At 45.8% G+C, this 22,500-nt stretch overlaps 1 protein-coding gene across 1 annotated transcript in view; it reads left to right on the forward strand.

Annotated features, from left to right (window-relative positions):
- LOC121862273 (protein artichoke-like) overlaps nt 1–19,152 on the forward strand; it is a 30,568-nt gene extending 11,416 nt beyond the window's left edge. Inside the window, exons 2-6 of the mRNA XM_042360393.1 lie at nt 9,717–12,803; nt 13,856–14,197; nt 14,554–14,703; nt 15,946–16,209; nt 17,878–19,152. Coding sequence (XP_042216327.1) covers nt 9,750–12,803; nt 13,856–14,197; nt 14,554–14,703; nt 15,946–16,209; nt 17,878–18,159 — 4,092 coding nt within the window. The 5' untranslated portion in view covers nt 9,717–9,749 and the 3' untranslated portion in view covers nt 18,160–19,152. The remainder of the gene's footprint in view (nt 1–9,716; nt 12,804–13,855; nt 14,198–14,553; nt 14,704–15,945; nt 16,210–17,877) is intronic.
- The last annotated feature ends 3,348 nt before the right edge of the window (nt 19,153–22,500 follow it).

A 22,500-nucleotide genomic window follows, 5' to 3' on the forward strand; every position in this document is an offset into this window, starting at 1 on the left:
CGGCTAAGTGGATAAGGTTACATGAGTTAATCTCCTAACACTAACGCATCTGTAACCTAATTTAACTTAACGGTTAGGTTATGTAAGGGAATAATCTAACTTAACCTTACCTAGTTTAACCTAAGGGTAATTTAACCTAACTCAATCTACCCTAACTTAACCTAATTTAATCTAATCTAACCTAACCTAACCTAACCTACCCTAACCTAACCTGCCTACCCTACCGTAACCTATCCTAACCTACCCTACCGCCACCTACCCTAACCTAACCTCAACCCTTCAGGTGAAATAAACTGGGGTGCCTAATCTACAGGTGAAATAAATTAGGTGATTCCAAGCACGCACGAGGAAGGAAGAATCTCACATATGCAACCCGCGACACACACACACACACACACACACACACACACACACACACACACACACACACACACACACACACACACCACTGGTAATGATGCACAAATATGTACAGGTAAACACAGGTGATTGGACAATATTATCCAGGTGTCCTTCCTTCCTTCCTTCCTTCCTTCCTTCCTTCCTATCGTGTCTTTGGATAGAAGGATGATTACGAACCACAGATTATTTCACCTGCCGTAATTAGACACCCTTGAGCTAGTTACCTGTGGGAGTGGTTTGACGTACTTGTTTACACGCACTCCTGTAATCAGCTGAAGACGACCCCGTTTACACGCACTCCCGTAACCAGCTGAAGACGACCCCGTTTACACGCACTCCCGTAACCAGCTGAAGACGACCCCGTTTACACGCACTCCCGTAACCAGCTGAAGACGACCCCTTCACCCGCACTCCCGTAACCAGCTGAAGACGACCCGTTTATAACTCAGAGCGAGGCCCGGAGGAGGAATAACGTTCATAATTCTTAATGAAATTGTATTTTTGGGGCGAGAGTAGGAGTAGACACGAGTGGGTAATTCATCAAAGCTCCCTGGCGGTACAGCGGGGGTAGACAATGCCCTGGGAGGAGTAAACAAAGTCCTGATGGGAGCAAACACTGATTCCAGGGACGTAATGCATAATCTGAGGGTAAACAATGTCCTGGTGGGAGTAAACAATGCCCCGGTGGAGTAAACAATGCCCTGGTGGAAGTAAACAATGCCCTGGTGGAGGTAAACAATGCCCCGGTGGGAGCAAACAATGCCCTGGAGGAAGTAAACAATACCCTGGTGGAAGTAAACAATGCCCTGGTGGGAGTAAACTATGCCCCGGTGGGAGTATACAATGCCCAGGTGGAAGTAAACAATGCCCCGGTGGGGTAAGAACGTCCTGATGGAAATAAACAATATCTTGGTGGAGTAAACAAATCCTTGGGAGGAGTAAACAGCAATCCGGCGGGAGGAGGGAGAGGCAGACAGTAAGATAGGGACTCTGTGTGTGTGTGTGTGTGTTCAAAGACTAAAACGAACACCTTCCCGACAAAGAAAAAATAAATAAATACATAAATAATACTAATAATAATTAAAAAAAACCACACATGAAAAAATGAAATAGACTAAACATAAGAAAAAAAAATATGTATATGTATGAATGTAATGTTAATATGTAGTTAGTTTTGTGTCGGGTTACCAAGTGCAGCACCTTGTTGACGCGAGAGATGGAGCCACACACCACTGAGAATTTCACAGACCTCAGAGTGTTTCATAATATTACATACCAGTCGAATCGTTTCCCTTATTACATCAACGTTTAACTAAAAATTCAACGATATTAATTTTATTTTAGTAATTAACGAGGAGAACTATAGCACTATCTTCAATTTATCTTTGTGTATTATTAACAAGACCTTCAGGTGAGTCAACTCGCGTCATATTGTTTCACTAGGAATGAAATGCATCTCAACTCACTGCCATCAGAAGAGCCTTTGGTTATTGTTTCACACACTTAGCTACGGCTTCCGAAATGTTTCAACTAGACTTCAGGTGTTTCCACAGAGCTTCGCCACGATCGATACTTGGTGTTCAGAATGGTTCATATGGTATACTAACAGAGCCCCACCCCACAAAATGCTCCAGATGCGACTGATACTTTTTTGGGGGGGAGAGTGTAGGGGAGGGAGATGTTTCGAAGGTATAATTGAGATTCTTGCCGCCAAATGTTCCCGCCGTGTTTTTAATATTTCAAAGTGTTTCGTCAAAGAGGAAGTTGCCAGTGATCGTAATCTCAACCTGGAGGGAGGGGCGGGGAGGTGAGATGAGGTGGGGGGAAGGTGAGGTGGGGAGGGGAGGGGTGGGGGTGGGTTTTAAAGAGGAGCAGTTGTTGTAGAAGGGTCGGCTTGGTGGAGCAGTGAGAGGCGGATACACCTGTGTTGTCTCATGACCAGGGTTAATACTTACCACATGGCTTGGTCTCAGGTTAAAGGAGGCTTAGGTTAGGTTAACAAAGATTACGTCATGTTAGGTTAGGATTAAGTTAGATACAACGAGATTACGTTAAGTAAGGATAAATAAACTTAAGTACGGGTTGCTCAGGTAAGGTTAAATTAACTTAAGAGGTGGTTAAGTTAATTTAGGTTAGGTTAGATTAGGTAAAGTTAGGTTAGGTTAGATAAAGTTATATGAAAGGATATATTATTGCAGGTCAGAATAGTTAACCCTTGTTTAAATAAGGTTAGTTCATAGGTGAGGTGTTAAATTAGGTGGTTAGACTAGGTGTTACGTGTTAAATTACTTCTCATGAATATTAACAAGTGAAGCCATACTAACACATATTTCAACATATATAACCAAAGAGTAAGAGGGAGCAGTGAGGGAGAGGAAAGGAGGAAGAAGAGAGGAGGAGGGAGGTGAAATGGAGAAGGAAGCAGTGAAAGAGAGGTAAGAGGGAGGAAGAGGGAACATGGGAGAGAGGAATAAGGTGACAAGAAGAGAGGGAATGATGAAATGGAGTGAAGGAGAGAAAAGGAAAGAGAGAGAGAGAGAGAGAGAGAGAGAATTTAATTTACTGTAGTCAATGATCGACTAATATAGTGAAGTGGACCGTGTGGTGTGGTGGAACTGTGGTACAATATAGAGCTGTGGTGCAATATAGAGCTGTGGTACAATATAGAGCTGTGGTACAATATAGAGCTGTGGTACAATATAGAGCTGTGGTACAATATAGAGCTGTGGTACAATATAGAGCTGTGGTACAATATAGAGCTGTGGTACAATATAGAGCTGTGGTACAATATAGAGCTGTGGTGCAATATAGAGCTGTGGTACAATATAGAGCTGTGGTACAATATAGAGCTGTGGTACAATATAGAGCTGTGGTACAATATAGAGCTGTGGTACAATATAGAGCTGTGGTGCAATATAGAGCTGTGGTACAACATAAGAGCTGTGGTACAATATAGAGCTGTGGTACAATATAGAGCTGTGGTACAATATAGAGCTGTGGTACAATATAGAGCTGTGGTACAATATAGAACTCTGGCAAAATTTTCATCCACACGAAGATAAAACTATGGCACATACATACATACACATACATACATACATACATACACATATACATACATACATACATACATACACATACATACACAAATACTATATACATACATACATACATAGAAGGAAGTGATTAAGAACTAGGTATACACACACACACACACACACAAGAGAGAGAGTTTGTTTAGCATCTTATGAGAACAATAGAAGGCGGAGGGGTGTGAGGCAGTGGTGATAAAGAGAGAGAGAGAGAGAGAGAGAGAGTATTACATCCACCACAAACGGTAAAGACAGAAAGAAAGAATGAGTGGGCGAGAGAGGGACAGAATGCGAGGGCATGAAAGGGATAGAACAAGAGGGTGAGAGAATGAGTGAGAGAGATAGGAAGAGAATGAGAGACATAAAAAGATACATGAAAGACAAAATAGAGAGAGTGGACGGAACATAAAATAAATAGGTTTTAAAGGCCAGGGTTCGTTCTTCCTCCCCCCCACTCACCCGCCCCGTTCACCCCTCTCTCACCCTATTCACCCTCTTACCCCATTCACCCTCTCTCCCACCCGCTCACCCCTCTCTCTCACCCCATTCCCCCCTCTCACCCGCCCATTCACCCCTCTCTCTCACCTATTCACCCCTCTCTTCCACCCCATTCACCCCTCTCAGCCACCCCGTTCACCCCTCTCTCCCCACCCCATTCACCCCTCTCTCCCACATTCACCCCTCTCTCACGCCCCATCCTCCTCTCCCACCTAATTTCTCCCCTCCACCACATTTCCTCCTCTCTCCTCTTCATTCCCTCCTGTCTCCCCACCCCGTTCCTCCCACCCCGTTCCTCCCCACCCCATTCCTCCCCACCCCGTTCCTCCCCACCCCGTTCCTCCCACCCCCGTTCCTCCCCACCCCGTTCCTCCCACCCCGTTCCTCCCACCCCGTTCCTCCCCACCCCGTTCCTCCCACCCCATTCCTCCCCACCCGTTCTTCCCCACCCCGTTCCTCCCCACCCCGTTCCTCCCCACCCCGTTCCTTCCCCGTTCCTCCCACCCCGCCTCCCACACGTTCCTCCCCACCCCCGTTCCTCCACCCCGTTCCTCCCCACCCATTCCTCCCCACGTTCCTCCCCACGTTCCTCCCCACCTTCTCCCCACCCCCTCACCGTTCCTCCCCACCCCATTCCTCCCCCACCCCATTCCTCCCCACCCCGTTCCTCACCCCATTCCTCCCCACCCCATTCCTCCCCACCCGTTCCTCCCACCCCGTTCCTCCCCACCCGTTCCTCCCACCCGTTCCTCCCCACCCCCGTTCCTCCCCGTTCTTCCCCACCCGTTCCTCCCCACCCGTTCCTCCCCACCCCATTCCTCCCCACCCCATTCCTTCCCACCCTTCCTCCCACCCCGTTCCTCCCCACCCCGTTCCTCCCCACCCATTCCTCCCACCCCGTTCCTCCCCACGTTCTTCCCCACCCCGTTCCTCCACACCCCATTCCTCCCCACCCCATCCCCCCCACCCAGAGGCAGACAGGGCCACAAACCTTTATAACACGTAAGAATGTTTAGTTGTTTAACATACTCGTGGTTGTGTTCGTCTCCCCACACTGGGTTTTACGGGGGAATATAACTTAATTTAACTTAACCCAAACTTGATTACATTGATCCACTTGATTTATCTTAACCCAAACTTGATTTAACTTGATCCACTTGATTTATCTTAACCCAAACTTGATTTAACTTGATTTAACTTAAGCCTAAAATAATTTAATCGGACTTTACTTAATTCGAAGTGGACGTAACTTGCTTTAATTTAACTTAAACCTAACGTGACATGACTTAACTTAAATCTACCTTCAGACTTAACTTAAACCTACCTTGACCTGACTTATCTTAAACCTAACGTGACCTGACTTAACTTAAACCTACCTTGACCTAATTTAATTTAATTTAATTTAAGCCTAATCTGACCTAACTTAATTTAACTTAACGTAATCTGACCTACCTTAAGTTAACATGATCCTAACTTCATGTGACCTATCCTAACCTAACTTCACACACACACACACACACACACACAGACACACACACACACACACACACACACACACACACACACACACACAAGGGTTAACTAGTGCCGCTGTGACGACCCACTTAACCTAGGTAGAGAGTACAGGAGGAGAGAAGTGAGAAAGGGAAAAGGGAGAGAGAAAAATGGGAGGAAAAGGGAGAGAAGAGAGTATGATGAAGGAGAGAGACAGAGAAGGGATAGAGTGAGAGATGGGAAGAGACAAAAGTGGGGTAGAGAAGAGAGAGAGAGAGAGAGAGAGAGAGAGAGAGAGAGAGAGAGAGAGAGGCAGAAAACACAAATTACAGTACTCCCTCTTGACCAAAAAGGGAGAAGGGGAGGTCAGAGGAAGGAGGAATGAGGGGAGGGAAGATGAGGAGGAAGGTGAGGAGGAGGAGGTGAGGGAGGGAGGAGGTGAGGGGGAGGAGGAGATGAGGGGAGGAGAGAATGAGGGAGATGAGGGGGAGGGGAGGGAGGAGGTGAGGGAGGAGGTGAGGGGGGAGGTAAGGGGAGGTGAGGGAGGAGGAGGAGGGGAGGAGGAGATGAGGAGGGAGGTGAGGGAGGAGGGAGGTGAGGGAGGGAGGTGAGGAGGAGGTGAGAGAGAGGAAGGTGAGGGGAGGAGGAGGAGGTCAGGGAAGTAGGGAAATAAAAAAAAAAAAAATCTCTCACTTAACTGGTGATGTGAGGAAACATAATCTGGACCCCCTTAGCTTAGACCGACTCTCAAAGGTTCCTACGTTAAAAATTATCCTCACACCCCTCACACCCCCCTACCTCACCTTACCCTCACCCTTACCCCTCACCTTACCCCTCACCCCTCCCTCTACTGAAAGAGTGAGGGGTTAATATAACTTGACTCACTTAAGCTATAGCACAAAGTTAATGGTAAAATATTAATGGCGTCGAAATCCCTCTGTGACTTTACGGGGATTATGTTGTTTAATATACAGAGGAACAGGGAACACTATACAGAGGAACAGGAACATTATATACAGGAACAGGGAACGTTATTATACACAGGAACAGGGAACATATATATATAGGAACAAGAACATTATACACAGGAACAGGGAACACTATACAGAGGAACAAGGAACATTATACACAGGAACAGGAACACTATACAGAGGAACAAGGAACATTATACACAGGAGCAGGAATTGTTATACACAGGAACAGAACACTATACAGAGGAACAAGGAACATTATACACAGGAACAGGGAACGTTATTATACACAGGAACAGGAACATTATTATACACAGGAACAGGGAACGTTATTATACACGGAACAGGGAACACTATACAGAGGAACAGAGACACTATACAGAGGAACAAGGAACATTATACACAGGAACAGGGAACACTATACAGAGGAACAAGGAACATTATACACAAGGAACAGGGAACACTATACAGAGGAACAAGGAATAATTATACACGGAACAGGGACACTATACAGAGGAACAAGGAACATTATACACAGGAACAGGGAACACTATACAGAGGAACAAGGAACATTATACACAGGAGCAAGGACGTTATTATACACAGGAACAGGGAACACTATACAGAGGAACAAGGAACATTATACACAGGAACAGGGAACGTTATTATACACAGGAACAGGGAACATTATTATACACAGGAACAGAAGGAACGTAACAGGCGAAGGAAGATAATTGTCAAGTGTTTTGTTAAGTTCGTGGAGTGGGATGTGGGGTGGGGAGTGGGGAGGGGGAGAGGGGAGAGGGAGTGGGGTGTGGGGAGAGGGAGGTAGTGTGAGTGTGGGTGAGAGCATTGAGGGAGAGTGGACGGTCGATGATGTGAAGGGGAGAAGGGGGTTAGCCCTGGGGTGGAGTGGACAGGTACGAGGGAGAGGTCAGGGAGAGTGAGAGAGAGAGAGAGAGAGAGAGAGAGAGAGAGAGAGAGAGAGAGAGAGAGAGAGAGAGAGAGAGAGAGAGAGAGAGAGAGAGAGAGAGAGAGAGAGAGAGAGAGAGCAACAAACCCTCTCACACATATATATTAATTAAGAAACAAAACTCGTCAGCAAATTTGGTTAAGTTTTCCCTTCCCTCACCCCTCACCTCCTTCCTCCTTCTCTCCTTTCCCTCCTTTCCTTCCTTCCTCCCTCCCTTCTCTTCCCTTCTTCCTTCTTTCCTTTTTCCTTCCTTCCCACAACACATTAAGACTATCATAACTTTGTACCGTAAAACACAAAAATTTGATTAACTAAATCTAACTTGAGATCCTTTACTTATCTCACACACACATACATACACACACACACATACATACACACACACACACACAACACACACACAACCACCCACCCTCCCGCCCACACACAACCACCTCCCACCCACACACAACCACCCCCACACAACCACCACACACACCCACCCCCGCCCACAACCACCCCCGCCCACACACAACCACCCCCACACACAACCACCCCCCCACACACAACACCCCCACACACAACCACCCCCACACACCCAACCACCCCACACCCCCACCACACACAACCACCCCCCACACACAACCACCCCCACCCAACCACCCCCCCACACACAACCACCCCCACACACACAACCACCCACCCCCCCACACAACCACCCCACACAACCACCCCGCCACACACAACCACCCCCACACACAACCACCCCCACACATACAACCACCCCCCACACACAACCACCCCCCACACACAACCACCCCACACACAACCACCCCCACACACACCCCCCACAACCCCCACGCCCACACACAACCACCCCCACACACAACCACCCCCCTACACACAACCACCCCCACACACAACCACCCACCCCCACACACAACCACCCACCCCACACACAACCACCCCACACACAACCACCCTCCCCACACACAACCACCCCCCACACACAACCACCCCCTTACACACAACCACCCCCACACACAACCACCCCCACACACAACCACCCCCCACACACAACCACCCCCCACACACAACCACCCCCACACACCACCCCCACATGTTGACAGCTCCGTGTATGTAAACAAAGACAAGAACACGAAATAAATGTAAGAAAATAAACCTGAGACAATGGTAATGAGAGAGAGAGAGAGAGAGAGAGAGAGGCATTACCTGCATTGATCTCTATTATACTGTGGCTGTGAGAACGACAATACAGCCAGTTCTTTCTCGTGTGTGTGTGTGTGTGTGTGTGTGTGTGTGTGTATGTTTCTCTGTCCTCTGAGAGGGAGGGAGGGAAAGGGGAGAGAGGGAGAAGGTGGGAAGAGGGGAGAAGAAAGGGGAAGAAGGGGAATGGTTAAGAATGTTTATATGAGGAAGAAATCATGAGAGAGCGATGTTATTAATTCTGTAATGAGGGGGTGGGTGGGGGTGGTGGGGTGGGGTAGAGGGTGGGGTGTGAGGAAGGAGTGAGGGTGGGGTGGGGTGGAGGGGTGAGGGTGGGTGGGGTGGGGTGGGAGTGGGGTGGAGTTCAGTTTATTCTCTCCCTAATGAGTGGGGTGAGGAGTCTTGGTTATAGAATCGAGTCGATTAATCCGAATCAAAACTAATCCATGAATCCGAACTTATGATCGAGAACCTGATTTTTTTTTTTAGGTGGATATTTAGTTAGGTTAGGTTAGGTTAAGTTAGGTTAGGTTAGGTTAGGTTAAGTTAGGTTAGGTTAGGTTAGGTTATTGGTATATTTTATTGAATTGGGGTAAGGTTACGTTAGGTTAAGTTATGGTTTGGTTAAGTTATGGTTTGGTTAAGTTAGGTTAGGTAAAATGCAAGTTAGGTTAGGATAAAGGTGGGTTAAGTTACAGGTAGGTTAGGTGAAAGGCAAGTTAGGTTCAATTAGCTTAGGATATTAGGTTAGGTTAGATTAGATTAGGCGTCTTCTGGATGTTAGTGATTCCCAATAACTTGACTGGGGCGGGGGTGGGTGGGTAAATAACAACACAAAATCACCGAACAACAACATGCAAGTAAGATCGAACATCCACAATGGAAGGGTTTAAAAAAGACTTGACAAACATCCTCCCACACACACACACACACACACACACACACACACACACATTACTGATTGACGCTATTGTACAAGACGCTGTCATTGTCGGAGTTTGGTCTTGTAATTTTCATACTATCGACTCAGCCACCGCAGCGCTGGTTGTTGATTACTGACGTATTATTTCCATGTTCCAGATCCAGCATGGATGGCAGCCGAGGCCGCCTAGCATGGAGTGGTTGTACTTCACCGGGGTGCTGGCGGCGGCGTGGGCGGGGGCACCAGAGGGGTGGGGGGTCACAGCACATGCCCAGCCCCTGCCAAATACCGCCTGCTCCAGCTGGGAGGGCAGCCGACGGTGCCCCTGCTACACGTTCAATGATGGCGTCTTCCTCGAGTGCTCCATCGTGTCTCTGCCCACAGTGGTCAGAGTCGTGGATCTCGCCCAACAGCCCATCAAGTCCCTCATTATATACCACCTGGACGGCAACGTGACCTTCCTTCCACCGGGACTCTTCAGCCGGAGTGCCGGAGTTTCCAGTCTGCAGATTTCACATTCCAGGCTTCAACATATCGTGGAGGGCAGCTTGCACGGCCTGGAGAGCTCCCTGCAGAGCCTCGCCATCACACACAGTCATCTTTCCACCGTCCCTAAGACTGAATTTCAAAAGCTTTCCCGACTTAGGTCTTTAAACCTGGAATCCAACAACATAACAGAGCTCCAGAGTTATAGTTTATTCAAAATGAACTTAGTCAGTCTTAACCTGAAGGATAATGGCTTAAGACTTATATCAGAGTACGCCTTCGACGGCCTCGAGGAGACTTTAGAAGAGCTCAACATCATGAACAACAAACTAAAGCAGCTTCCAATACCGGCACTCCGACGGCTCAGTAAACTGCGCGTGTTGAAGGCCAATTGGAACTGTATCTCAGACGTGGTGAGTGACGGGTACTCTCGCCTTCCCGCCCTCCAGACGCTGGACCTCAGCAGTAACCACTTCACCGAACTAACGAGCAGCAGCCTAGACACAATGCCCGCACTTATCTCCCTCTCCCTCTACCAGAACACCATCTCTCACGTGGCTGGTGACAGTTTTATACAAAACTCTGGCCTACAGATGCTCTACATGAGCCACAATAACATTATAACACTCGCTCCCGAGACTTTCTCTTACACTATGTTCATCAGAGTGATAGACCTCGGCGACAACCACCTCCACTCCATCAGTAACGGGCTCTTCAATAACCTTCCCGAGCTACAAGAGGTCTTCCTGGCTAACAATAACATATTAAAAATATCCAACAACACCTTCGTTAACTCAACTAAGATCTCTGTCCTTTATCTCCAGGATAACGAGATACACTCCATCGAGAGAGGCGCCTTGGCCAACATGGAGGCACTCTTCGACCTCCATCTCGGGTCCAACAACTTGGTGGAGATCCCTGTGGGTCTGTTCTCAGACACACTTATACTCAATTCCCTTAGTCTGGACAGCAACAGAATCACAGAGCTGGCAGACGGGACCTTTACCCACCTCACAGCGCTGAAGGAGCTGAGACTACAGAACAACAGGCTCTCCAGGGTCGAAAAAGGAACCTTTTCCCCTCTGACGAACCTCTTGGAGCTGCACCTGCAGAATAATCTTATTAGCTCCCTTGCCTCAGGGGCTTTCTCTTCATTAGGAAAATTACAACACTTAAATCTAGACGGTAATATGTTGTTTGAACTTCCTGACGCTCTCAGCAAAATTCCAGCGAATCTGATAACTGTAAAGTTCTCAAAAAATCAAATTAAAGTTATCCACGCGAGCGCCTTCAGAAAACAAAATAAACTTGAAATATTTTGGTTAAGCGATAATAACCTGACGACTGTGCATAAGATGTTATTAGAAGATCTGTCCTTGTTACAAGAACTGTATATGGAGAATAACCAGATTGCCAGCATCCAGGATAAATGTTTCGAGAACCTCAAGAAGCTGGAACTTCTTTCCTTGGCTAACAATTACCTACAGCGCATCGGTCCAGCACTCTTTGAGGGCCTCACGTCACTGGAAAAACTTTATCTGAGGAACAACAGAATCTCGGAGGTGAGCCCACAAACTTTCTATCACCTAAGAAACCTTCAGGACCTCGACCTAGCCAACAACCAGATCCTCGTTATCAGGCGTCACATGTTTGAGGGCAACCTTCCTCTACGTACATTGAATCTGATGGGCTCTATGATCAGTGAAATCGACCCGTATGCCTTTAACAATCTGCGCAAACTGGAGGAACTGAACCTGAAGGGCAATATGCTGGCTCGCCTCAACAAAAGTAAACTCTACATCAACGTACACAGCCTCAGGAATCTTAATCTTGCCGATAATAAATTTGAGATTATCGAAGAAGACTCTCTTTACAGCCTACCCAACCTGAACTTATTAGACCTGAGTGGCTGTGACCTCCCCAGACTCCCGACACATTTTCTAGCCGAAGCAACGGAGCTCATATCGCTCAATCTAGCCAGGAACAACTTCAGAAGTCTCAACTCTGTGCTCTTCCAAAAGACAAGTAACCTTAAAGAACTTGATCTGTCATTCAGTAATCTAAACTCCTCAATATTCGGCTCTATAGAAGGTCTGGCTAACCTTGAGGTGCTGATACTGAGTGGTAATCCTCTGAATGAACTTCGTGGGCTTATACACGACTTGCCGAGCCTTCAAGAATTCTACTTATCTGACACCTACATGACGAGGATGGATAACACCATTTTCACCAAATTAAAAAACTTAAAAATCCTTGATCTATCCTGTAATCGCCTGCTGGATATCCCACCTGGAATCTTTGAAGGTTTGGATATAGAGAAACTGAGCCTCGCCGACAATTCCTTCAGTCAGATTCCCAACGCTATGTTCTTGGATGGTATGTCGTCTTTGCGGTTTCTCAACATGTCTGGTAACCCCATGAGGCGGGTGGCTGGTCCCCTGGTGGCCGGTGGTCCTCCTCTGATGGCTCTTGAAGAACTGGAAGCCACGAGAACCAACCTGACGACGTTGACGAGTCATGACCTGCAGTTAACGCCGGCACTCAGTTCCCTCAACCTAGCTCATGCGGGTATTACTAAGATCTCTCCGGGGTGTTTCAGGAACCTAACCCAGCTGTTCCATCTCAATCTAGCCTTCAACCGCCTAAAGGTCCTTCCGAGGGATCGACTCCGGGGGCTCCAGGCACTCTCCCACCTCAACCTGACGGGGAACGTTATCGAGAGGTTGGATCAGTTACCACAAGGAGCGCATACCCTGAAGGTAAGTCTGGTCTCACTTTACACTAATACAGTGTAATCCTAACCTAACCTAACCAAACTTTAACCTAACCAAACTTTAACCTAACCAAACTTTAACCTACCTAACCTAACAATAACCTTACCTAACCTTACCTAACCTAACCTAATTTAACTTATCCCAATATTATCTTAGGATCATCGTAAAGTTAAGGCTTGGTAGTGTCTGTCTGTCGTTGTCTTGAGAAGCCGCCGCCGTAAGAATCCTTGATTTATTTTAAGAAACAACGTCACGCACTCTAGCCAATCACAGGCCGGCTGACGGACGCTCACTAGCTGCGCGTGACTGAAACAATGCAAAAAAAAAAAGGAATACATTTCCTGATCCTGTAATTGTAATGATATAAACAATTAATCCTTCAAGCAAGATTACTTAGCCCTTTGAAGGCGACGACTTTGCCCCCTTTAATACGATGACTTAAGCCCTTTAAAACGAGGACTTAGGATTTAACCCCTTGAGCATGATGAGTTATAATGCTCAAGGGGATGAGTCGTATATATATCATGTCTATTTGCGTGCGTGTGTGTGTGTGTGCGTGTGTGTGTGTGTGTGTGTGTGTGTGACGTTTCCAGAGGGCTAACATCCATACTGTCTACTGAGATGTACAATAATCACTGATAAATTTGAAGTCAGTACAATTACAGGTCAGGATTGTGTTCCGTCACCTTTATACAGCAACAACAGGTAACATTGATGACGACAATTACTATGAGTGTAAGTGATGGTGTAAGTGTTAGATTATAATGACATAATTCCTTGTAAGATTTAATTATGATATAAGCCTTTGTTTACCTTCTATAACACTATGATCTATAACCTTAAATTCGATAGCTAATAATGTCCTTATCTCCCCCCACTCACCCCTCTCCCCACTCACCCCCCACCTCCACCCCTCTCCCCCCCCCACTCACCCTCTCCCCCCTCACCCTCTCCCCCTCCACTCCCCCACTCACCCCTCTCTCCCCCACTCACCCCTCTCCCCCCACTCACCACTCACCCCCCCCACCCCTCACAAGGTACTGGACGCATCAGGCAACATGCTCACCTCACTACTACAATCAACCTTCAAACACGGCACCTCCATCAAAACCCTCCTCCTGGGCTCGAACTGGGTCACTTCCATTCACCCTCAAGCATTCGCGCCACTCCACAACCTCAGGCTTCTAGATCTCTCCTATAACTACCTAGAGGATGTGGATATCAAGGTCTTGGAGCCCATTGAGAGGAGCCTAGAGACCCTACAGCTAGCGGGTAATCCTTTAGTCTGTGGGTGTAAGGTGAAGGCGCTGTGGTCGTGGCTTCAGGATCACCTGTCGTATGTGTCTGAGTCGACCCCCTTCACCTGTCATCTTCCCAAGGTGAGGCTGTTGTTATTAGTCATTATTACCCTGTGTGTGTGTGTATGTATGTGTGTGTGTGTGTGTGTGTGTGTGTGTGTGTGTGTGTGTGTGAGAATTATAAACACTTCCATAACTCTGCACATAATAAATGGTTAACAAACACACACACACACACACACACACACACACACACACACACACACACACACACACAAACACACACACACACACACCCTCATAACATTAAATAAATCCTTAAACCCTAAACACGCATCCTAAACAACAACAGTAACAAAAACAACAACACCAACAACACCACCAAACATCCTCCAACTCCTACTATCCTCCCTTCATGACCATCCTTCCTCCCACAGGTACTAAGTGGACGAAGTTTCCTCTCTCTGCCCACCTCCTCCTTCTGTCCTCAGCCACTCATCGCCCACCTAGCAGTGAGAGACATCCAGAGCCAGTCACTGCTGGTCTCATGGCAATCTACTAATACTACTCCTATTATTGGCTTCAAGGTATGTCTCTATGTCTGTCTGTCTGTGTAAAGTCTGTCTGTCTGTGTGTTTGTATGTCTGTCTGTCTGTTTTGTGTGTTTGTATGTCTGTCTTTTTTTATTTCTGTCTGTCTGTTTTTGTGTGTTTTGTGTTTGTTTTTATCTGTCTGTCTGTCTGGTTGTCTGCTGTCTATGTGTCTGTCCGGAAGCAGTAGTAAAAAGAGAGAGAGAGAGAGAGAGAGAGAGAGAGACCATATATAACTCTAAGGGCATAGAAGTATCGTCTCGCCATTGATAAAAGTTCCCACGCGTATTAATATTCTACCTGGTCACAACACGCTCCTAGCTCTCTCTCTCTCTCTCTCTCTCTCTCTCTCTCTCTCTCTTGTGACTCAATTCTCTCAGTAAACGCTATTAAATAATTATGTAAATGACTGGCACTCAACCTTGTAAATCACCACCTGTTGTCACTGTTGTAAATTACCACCCCCACCTGTTGTCACTGTTGTAAATTACCACCCCCACCTGTTGTCACTGTTGTAAATTACCACTCCCACCTGTTGTCACTGTTGTAAATTAGTACCACCACCTGTTGTCACTGTTGTAAATTAGTACCCCCACCTGTTGTCACTGTTGTAAATTAGTACCACCACCTGTTGTCACTGTTGTAAATTACCACCCCCACCTGTTGTCACTGTTGTAAATTAGTAATTACTGTACCCCCACCTGTTGTCACTGTTGTAAATTAGTACCACCACCTGTTGTTACTGTTGTAAATTACCACCCCACCTGTTGTCACTGTTGTAAATTAGTACCACCACCTGTTGTCACTGTTGTGTAAATTCCACCTGTTGTCACTGTTGTAAATTAGTACCCCCACCTGTTGTCACTGTTGTAAATTACCACCCCCACCTGTTGTCACTGTTGTAAATTACCACCCCCACCTGTTGTCACTGTTGTAAATTACCACCCCCACCTGTTGTGTATTGAGTGAACCCCAGTCAAGACCCACCTGTTGCTTCATCATAATAATAAAGACCCACCTGTTGCTTCATCATAATAATAAAGACCCACCTCTTGCTTCATCACCATAAAGCTTTAAAGACCCACCTGTTGCGTCATCATAATAATAAAGACCCACCTGTTGCTTCATAATAATAATAAAGACCCACCTGTTGCTTCATCATAATAATAAAGACCCACCTCTTGCTTCATCACCATAAAGCTTTAAAGACCCACCTGTTGCTGTCTCTCCCTCCTACAGGTGTCCTTCAGAGAGACAACACGAGACGGTCAGGTCATAGGAGGTCTCAAGACTCAGCCCCTCGATGCAGCCCTCAGATCTCACCTCCTGAAGGGGCTAAGACCTACTACCGATTACCTGGTGTGTGTCCATGGCGTGCCAGCCCCCACCACCTCCACCAGCCCCTTCTACTTCGCCTCCTCCTCTAGGGGTACCAATAGCAGAGCCACCTCCTCCATACTCCCACAACAACCATTCCAGGACAACCATTATAGCAACCAACCAGTAAGTGTCTTGTACCACCTACCATAACAACAATTGCTACCACAACTAACTGCCCCTTTCCTTACTAACCCCCAACAACCACTAACCCCCCCCCCCTTCCACCATAACCATCACTCAGCCAACATGCCAAGTTTGATAACAGTAAGAATTAAGGTTCAGAAGTGCGGCAGGAGGAAGGATTGAGGTGCGGAAATGCGGCAGTAAGGATTAAGGTGCGGAAATGCGGCAGGGATTAATGGAACCCGTTTAAAGGTATGCAAAGTCGCCTCCATGTATGTGTGTGTGTGTGTGTGTGTGTGTGTGTGTGTGTGTGTGAAGCCTCCGTGTCTTACCAACTTCAAACTTCCCCCCCTCCCCGCCGCCGGTGAACTGAACCACCGAATAACCCTACTGTATTACACACACACACACACACACACACACACACACACACACACACACACACACACACACACATCATCATCTCAAAGTTTAAACGCCCGAACTAACTAAACAGTAAAGACAGACATCACACCAATCACATTACAGATTAACCCATAACATATGAAGCAAACAAGGTAATTACACCTGTGAATTAATTACTAATGAAGGTAAACTATTAATTATACTACGCACCAACTACTGTATTCAATAGTGATTTTTTTTCACTTTCAACTAACAATTTCTACCAATAGCTTGCAATAACATAATAATTTCAATACTATAATTTCTACCACAATAACAATCCTAACTACACAATTACCCTTAAAGACAATTGGGACTTATATTGAAGTTGTTAAGTATAATATAAATAAAGTTGTGTAAAGTGGGGAGTAGTTAAGGGAATTAGTTATTAGAACAGTGTTAGGTCAGGTCAGGTCAGGTCAGGTTAGGTTAGGCTAGGTCAGGTCAGGTTACGTTAGGCTAGGTCAGGTTAGGTTTAGTTACTTCTATTTAGCTGAATACAACAAGATTTACTGTATCGAACGTAAAACATCTTAGTTTGTTGAAAAATACAATTAGAGTAAATAAATAAATTAGATATGAATATTAAAAATTCAAGGAAAATTAAAGTTTAATAATGATGAGTCTTATGAGTTATGTGCAGGTTGGCTGTCTGGCTCAGATTTGGGTGTAATAATAATGATGATGATGTTGTAATTTGTGAGGTATGAGTCCTAGCTTATTACAGTGTGTGTGTGTGTGTGTGTGTCAGAGATATTGATATTCTATAAATTTCTCTTGACTTTTTTATGAGTCAAGTTGGGTCCTGATCTCTCTCTCTCTCTCTCTCTCTCTCTCTCTCTCTCTCTCTCTTTGTCTCTCTCTCTCTCTCTCTTGCTCCTCCCTCCTTCCTTCACATCCTCCAATAGAACGAGGCGGCTAAGTGTTTACGAATGAAGACGTAGGAACCTTCCCGACTCTCTCTCTCTCTCTCTCTCTCCACAGGATATAGCAACCATCCGTCAACTTGTCAAGAGCCTAGACCTGCCGCCCCCGGAGATTGCCCCCAATTCTCATTTGGTGCTTGTTTTTCTGTCTCTCTGTCAGTCTGTCTCTCAGCCTGTCCAAAGAATTGCCACCGCTAGAGATAATCCTAAACAGCTATTAATCCTCCACTCTCTTCTTTCTCTCTCCCTCTCTCTATTTCTCTCACTCTCTCATCCATCTCTCTCACTCCTCCAACAGGACATGGCGACCAAGTGTCTGCGTGTCAAGACCCAAGAGCCACCACCTCCAGAGATAGTCCTCAACAACAGGCTGGCTATCATGATAGGGGCGTCTCTCGGTGTCACCATCTTCTTCATAGCTGGTACCATCATCTGCTGCTGCCAAATGTGTAAGGACCGAAGAGAAGCGGCCAAGGGAGGTGAAGGGGCCAACTCATCCAAGCAGGACTACCTCTCCTACAGGCCGTTCTCTGCTCAGGGCAATGAAGCCAATTCCCACGAGGGCTATAGCGAGTGCTAGTTAAGGACGCAGCAGTGATGGGTTGGTTATTATACTCGTTGCTAGTTGAGAACGTTTACGAACACCAGCTCTGAGTAGTATAGTTGGGTGTGTTTGTTTGTACTAGCTGAACTGGTGAAGGTGGTTTTTTCTTCTCTTTTTTTCTAGTTAGGATTATTAGTCAGTTGTAGTAAATATCGATTCCTAGTAGTGCCAATTTGGTTCTTAAAGGTCTATTACTAGTGCTAGTTACAGTGAATACTTGTGCTAGTTGTGATGACCATGGAGGATCTGCAAGAGTATTAGCTAGTTAATGTGGCCATGAAGGTTGGTTACATGGAGTGCTAGTGCATGCTAGTTGGGATGTTTTAAGACTACCTCTCCTATTTTATGAAGGTTCACTGAGTGCTAGTAGGATGTTTCTCAGCAGAGGTGTATGTTAAAAGATGTTTGGCTAGTGTTAAGATCTGTTCACAAAAGGTATCATTATCAAGTGATGTTTCGCGAATGTTGAGAGATATTTTGCGAATGTTGAGAGATATTTCGCGAATGTTGAGAGATATTTTGCGAATGTTGAGAGATATTTCGTGAATGTCAAGTTGTTTGCAAAAAGCAACATTATCAAGTGATGTTTCGCGAATGTTGAGGGATATTTTGCGAGTGTCAAGGCATATTCGCAAAAAAGTACCAAATCAAGTGATGTTTCGCGAATGTTGAGAAATATTTTGCGAATGTAGAGAGATTTTTCGCGACAGTGATATCTCAAGGAAGTTATCAGATGTTTTGCCACTGAGAAACATAGCAAAATATTCCTCATACCAATACCTAAGTGATGAGATATTGATCGATTGAGACATAGGTTTTTGTCAATATTAAAACACCAAGACGTCTTTCAAAACGTATCTGTTGATAGTGAACGAAAGGGATCACCTGAAGATTAGACACCCCAGCTTAATTCGCCTGAAGATTAGAGACCAACGTCACTCCTCCCACACCCCACCTTACCTCCAAACACCTCCCTCCAACACTCCACCTTACCTCCAAACACCTCCCTCCAACACTCCACAACACCTCCAAACACCTCCCTCCAACGCTCCACAACACCTCCAACACCTTCCTCCAACACTCTACAGCACCTCCAACACTCTACAGCACCTCCAACACTCCACCTTACCTCCAACACCTTCCTCCAACACTCTACAGCCCCTCCAACACTCCACCTTACCTCCAACACCTCCCTCCAACACCTTCCTCCAACACTCTACAGCACCTCCAACACTCCACCTTACCTCCAACACCTCCCTCCAACAGCAATAAAACTCAGAACTTCCGCGCTATTTTTTCTAAAGGTCAAAAGATGAAAGGCTATTGTAATCGGCGTGTAGGGCGTGGGTCGAGGGGGTGGGTCGAGGGCGTGGGTCGATAAACTATACCCTACTCTAGTTAAAAAACGTGATCGTGACACTGAACAAAAAGACAAAGTGGAGAGAGAGAGAGAGAGAGAGAGAGAGAGAGAGAGAGAGAGAGAGAGAGAGAGAGATGTGGAGAAAGAGAGAGAGAGGAAAGTGAGAACTAACGTAACCTAACGTAACCTAACCCCCTCAAAAAAAAATACTTAAACTGAAAACAAAACAAAAACACGACAGTCTTTAAGCTATTCTACCGCCATCTTTAAACAGAGGTGAAAAAATACGAAAAAACACTAAAATATGAAAAATAGCTACAGTCACAGTACAAAAATGACGCCATATTGGATTTTATAATTATTATACCCAGTACGTACTAGATATATTGATAGAGTTTTTTTTTTTCGACTTAAATTTGAAGAAAACGAAGAAAAAAAAAGTCGGTGTTGTAAAAAATGACGATATGATTTTTTATTTTTTATTTTTTGCTATTTTTTGTTTTTGTTTTTACAGACAAAAATTATTGACCAATGGAGTCTGTTTTTTGTCGTCCCACCAATTATAGCTTCACAAAACTTCCTAATCTGTTGTAATTTTTTGCGCCTCAACCTCCCCTTCTCCTTGCCTCTCTCCTTCCCTCCTTCGGCCCTCTCCTTCCCTCCCTCCTTGCCCCCCTTCCTTCTCTCCTTCCCCTCCCATGGCCCTTTCCTTCCCTACCTCCTTTCCTCCTTGCCCCTTTTCCTTCTCTCCCTTGGCCCTTTCCTTCCCTCCTTCCCCCTCAATCCTTACTTCCCTCTCACCCCTCCCACGGCCCTCTTCCTTCCATCCTCCCATAACCCTCTCCTTCCCTCCTACCTTCTCTCCCTTCCATTGACCCTCTCCCCTCTTCCTTCCCTCCCTCACCCCCCTCCCTTCTTTACCCGTCCCTCCCTTGATCAATGAGTCATTAGATAAACGACGCGTCATCAACCAATTATGGCTCTTAGGTCCCATCTACACAGAGTCCATTATCCCTTGGCCCCCAGAGGAGAGGAAGGACGCGGAAGGGAGGAAAGGTGGACCGTGGGAGGGAAGGAGGGGGGGAGAGGGAGGGAGGGGAGAGAGGAAATGATATGATAGCAGCCCGGACATCCATAAGGCATTTGATAATAAACCTAACACCTTTATCCCATAGGGTCGACATTTGCCTGGTTCCCGATGTCTAACAGGGGTTAATGATGTTCGGTGTGAAGATAAACCTTATGGCATAAATCCCTATGGTCCAGTATTGTTTGTATTCCGATGCTTGGTAAAAGTTAATGACTGGGTTTGAAAATAACTCCTACAGCTTAATTACTCACGTGATCTGATACACGCCACTCAGAAATGGCCTTTATCTTCCTCTATCATATGGTTGGGATTCCAGTGTTTGTTTTACGAAATAACGGCTTTTTAACCTTTTGGGCAATTTATGACGTCACTGAGCATTTACTTCTCCAGCAAGTCTTTTGAAAATACTAACGAATCAGAATTACCCGACAGCTATTTCTAAACAAATCAGAATTCATGTTATCGACGGCCCCGCCTACTTTTAAACAATGAACCAATCACATCAATCCTGCGTGCGCATTCTGTTTACCTGTGACGCCGACCCAGACAACAGTGGATGTTAAGTTATGTCACAAGGTTAACTGTGTACGTAAACCAAAAGGTCAACACACGATACATTACAATACTTCCTATACACACAAATCAAAACACAATTTCCGCTGATCTTAAAACACACACACACACACACACACACACACACAAATCAAAACAGAAATTCCCACATGTGTTGAATCTGTTGTTATAAATCACCTCAGATGTTTCCTTCAAATGTTTACATACAGAAATAATAATAATTCCAATTCCCTCTCGACTCAATTATATATATATGGGGTAAAATAATTATAATAAATATATAAATAAAAGGTTGAAATTATACGAATGTGGAAGAATAATCCTCAGCTATTAAATTATTGTCATTATGAGTAATTTAATTCCAAATCTTCTGTCGTTAAATAAAAGACACAAACAAGATTAAAAACAAAAATAAAAATATAAATAAAATAAAAGTGGATTCTATACCTGCAGTATCCCGAGGCCCCACCCACTGACTCAACAGCAGCCTATCAAATCGCTTCAAATCGACAACACGTCTGCGTCCCGCCCACTCAAATTTATCCTGACAGTGATAAAGTCGATGGATTCCCGCTAAACTGTCCCGCTCCCGTCTCTAAAATCGCCAACTTTCTCGGGATCATTTTCATTTTTCAATACCCTCGCTTCCTATCACTCGTATCTGATTTTTACTCTTCAGAAACGATGACGCGTCCTTTTTTTTATACTGTAAGAGTGGACGGAGTGATGTCAGAGTAGGCGGAATGATGTCAGAGTAGGCAGAGTGATGTCAGAGTAGGCGGAGTCATGTCAGTGGGTGAAGTGATTGATTGTGGTAATTACATCCCTGGCGACGTATGGGCGGAGTGATGTCAGTAGGCGGAGTGACGTCAGAGTAGGCGGAGCGATGTCGGACTGGGCGGGGCGACATCACAGTAGGCGGAGTGACGTCAGAGTAGGCGGAGTGATGTCAGAGGAATAGCCATCAATAAAGCCGTCATTAGATATCGTATCAAAACAAAACTAAGAGACAAGCGGGTTAGTACTGTTCATATACACTTCCATCCCCCTTTCCTTCCTTCCCCTTCCCCCTCCTTCCTCTTCCCCCTCCTTCCCCACAGGTCAGTCCATAGTTTTCAAGGTAGAGTTAAATTTGGTAGGGAGGTGCGGGTGTCCCTCCAGCCGGGCGAAATCGGGTATAGTTCAGTTAATAGTGAACTAAGCTAAGGGGAGGGGGGGTAAGTGGGGGGTATGGGGGTGGAGGAGTGGAGGGGGAAGGGGAAGGGGTGCTAATCTTCAGGTGATCTAATAATGC

Source organism: Homarus americanus, unplaced genomic scaffold, assembly GCF_018991925.1.
Source record: "Homarus americanus isolate GMGI-L3 unplaced genomic scaffold, GMGI_Hamer_2.0 scaffold40248, whole genome shotgun sequence".
NCBI lineage: Eukaryota > Metazoa > Arthropoda > Malacostraca > Decapoda > Nephropidae > Homarus > Homarus americanus.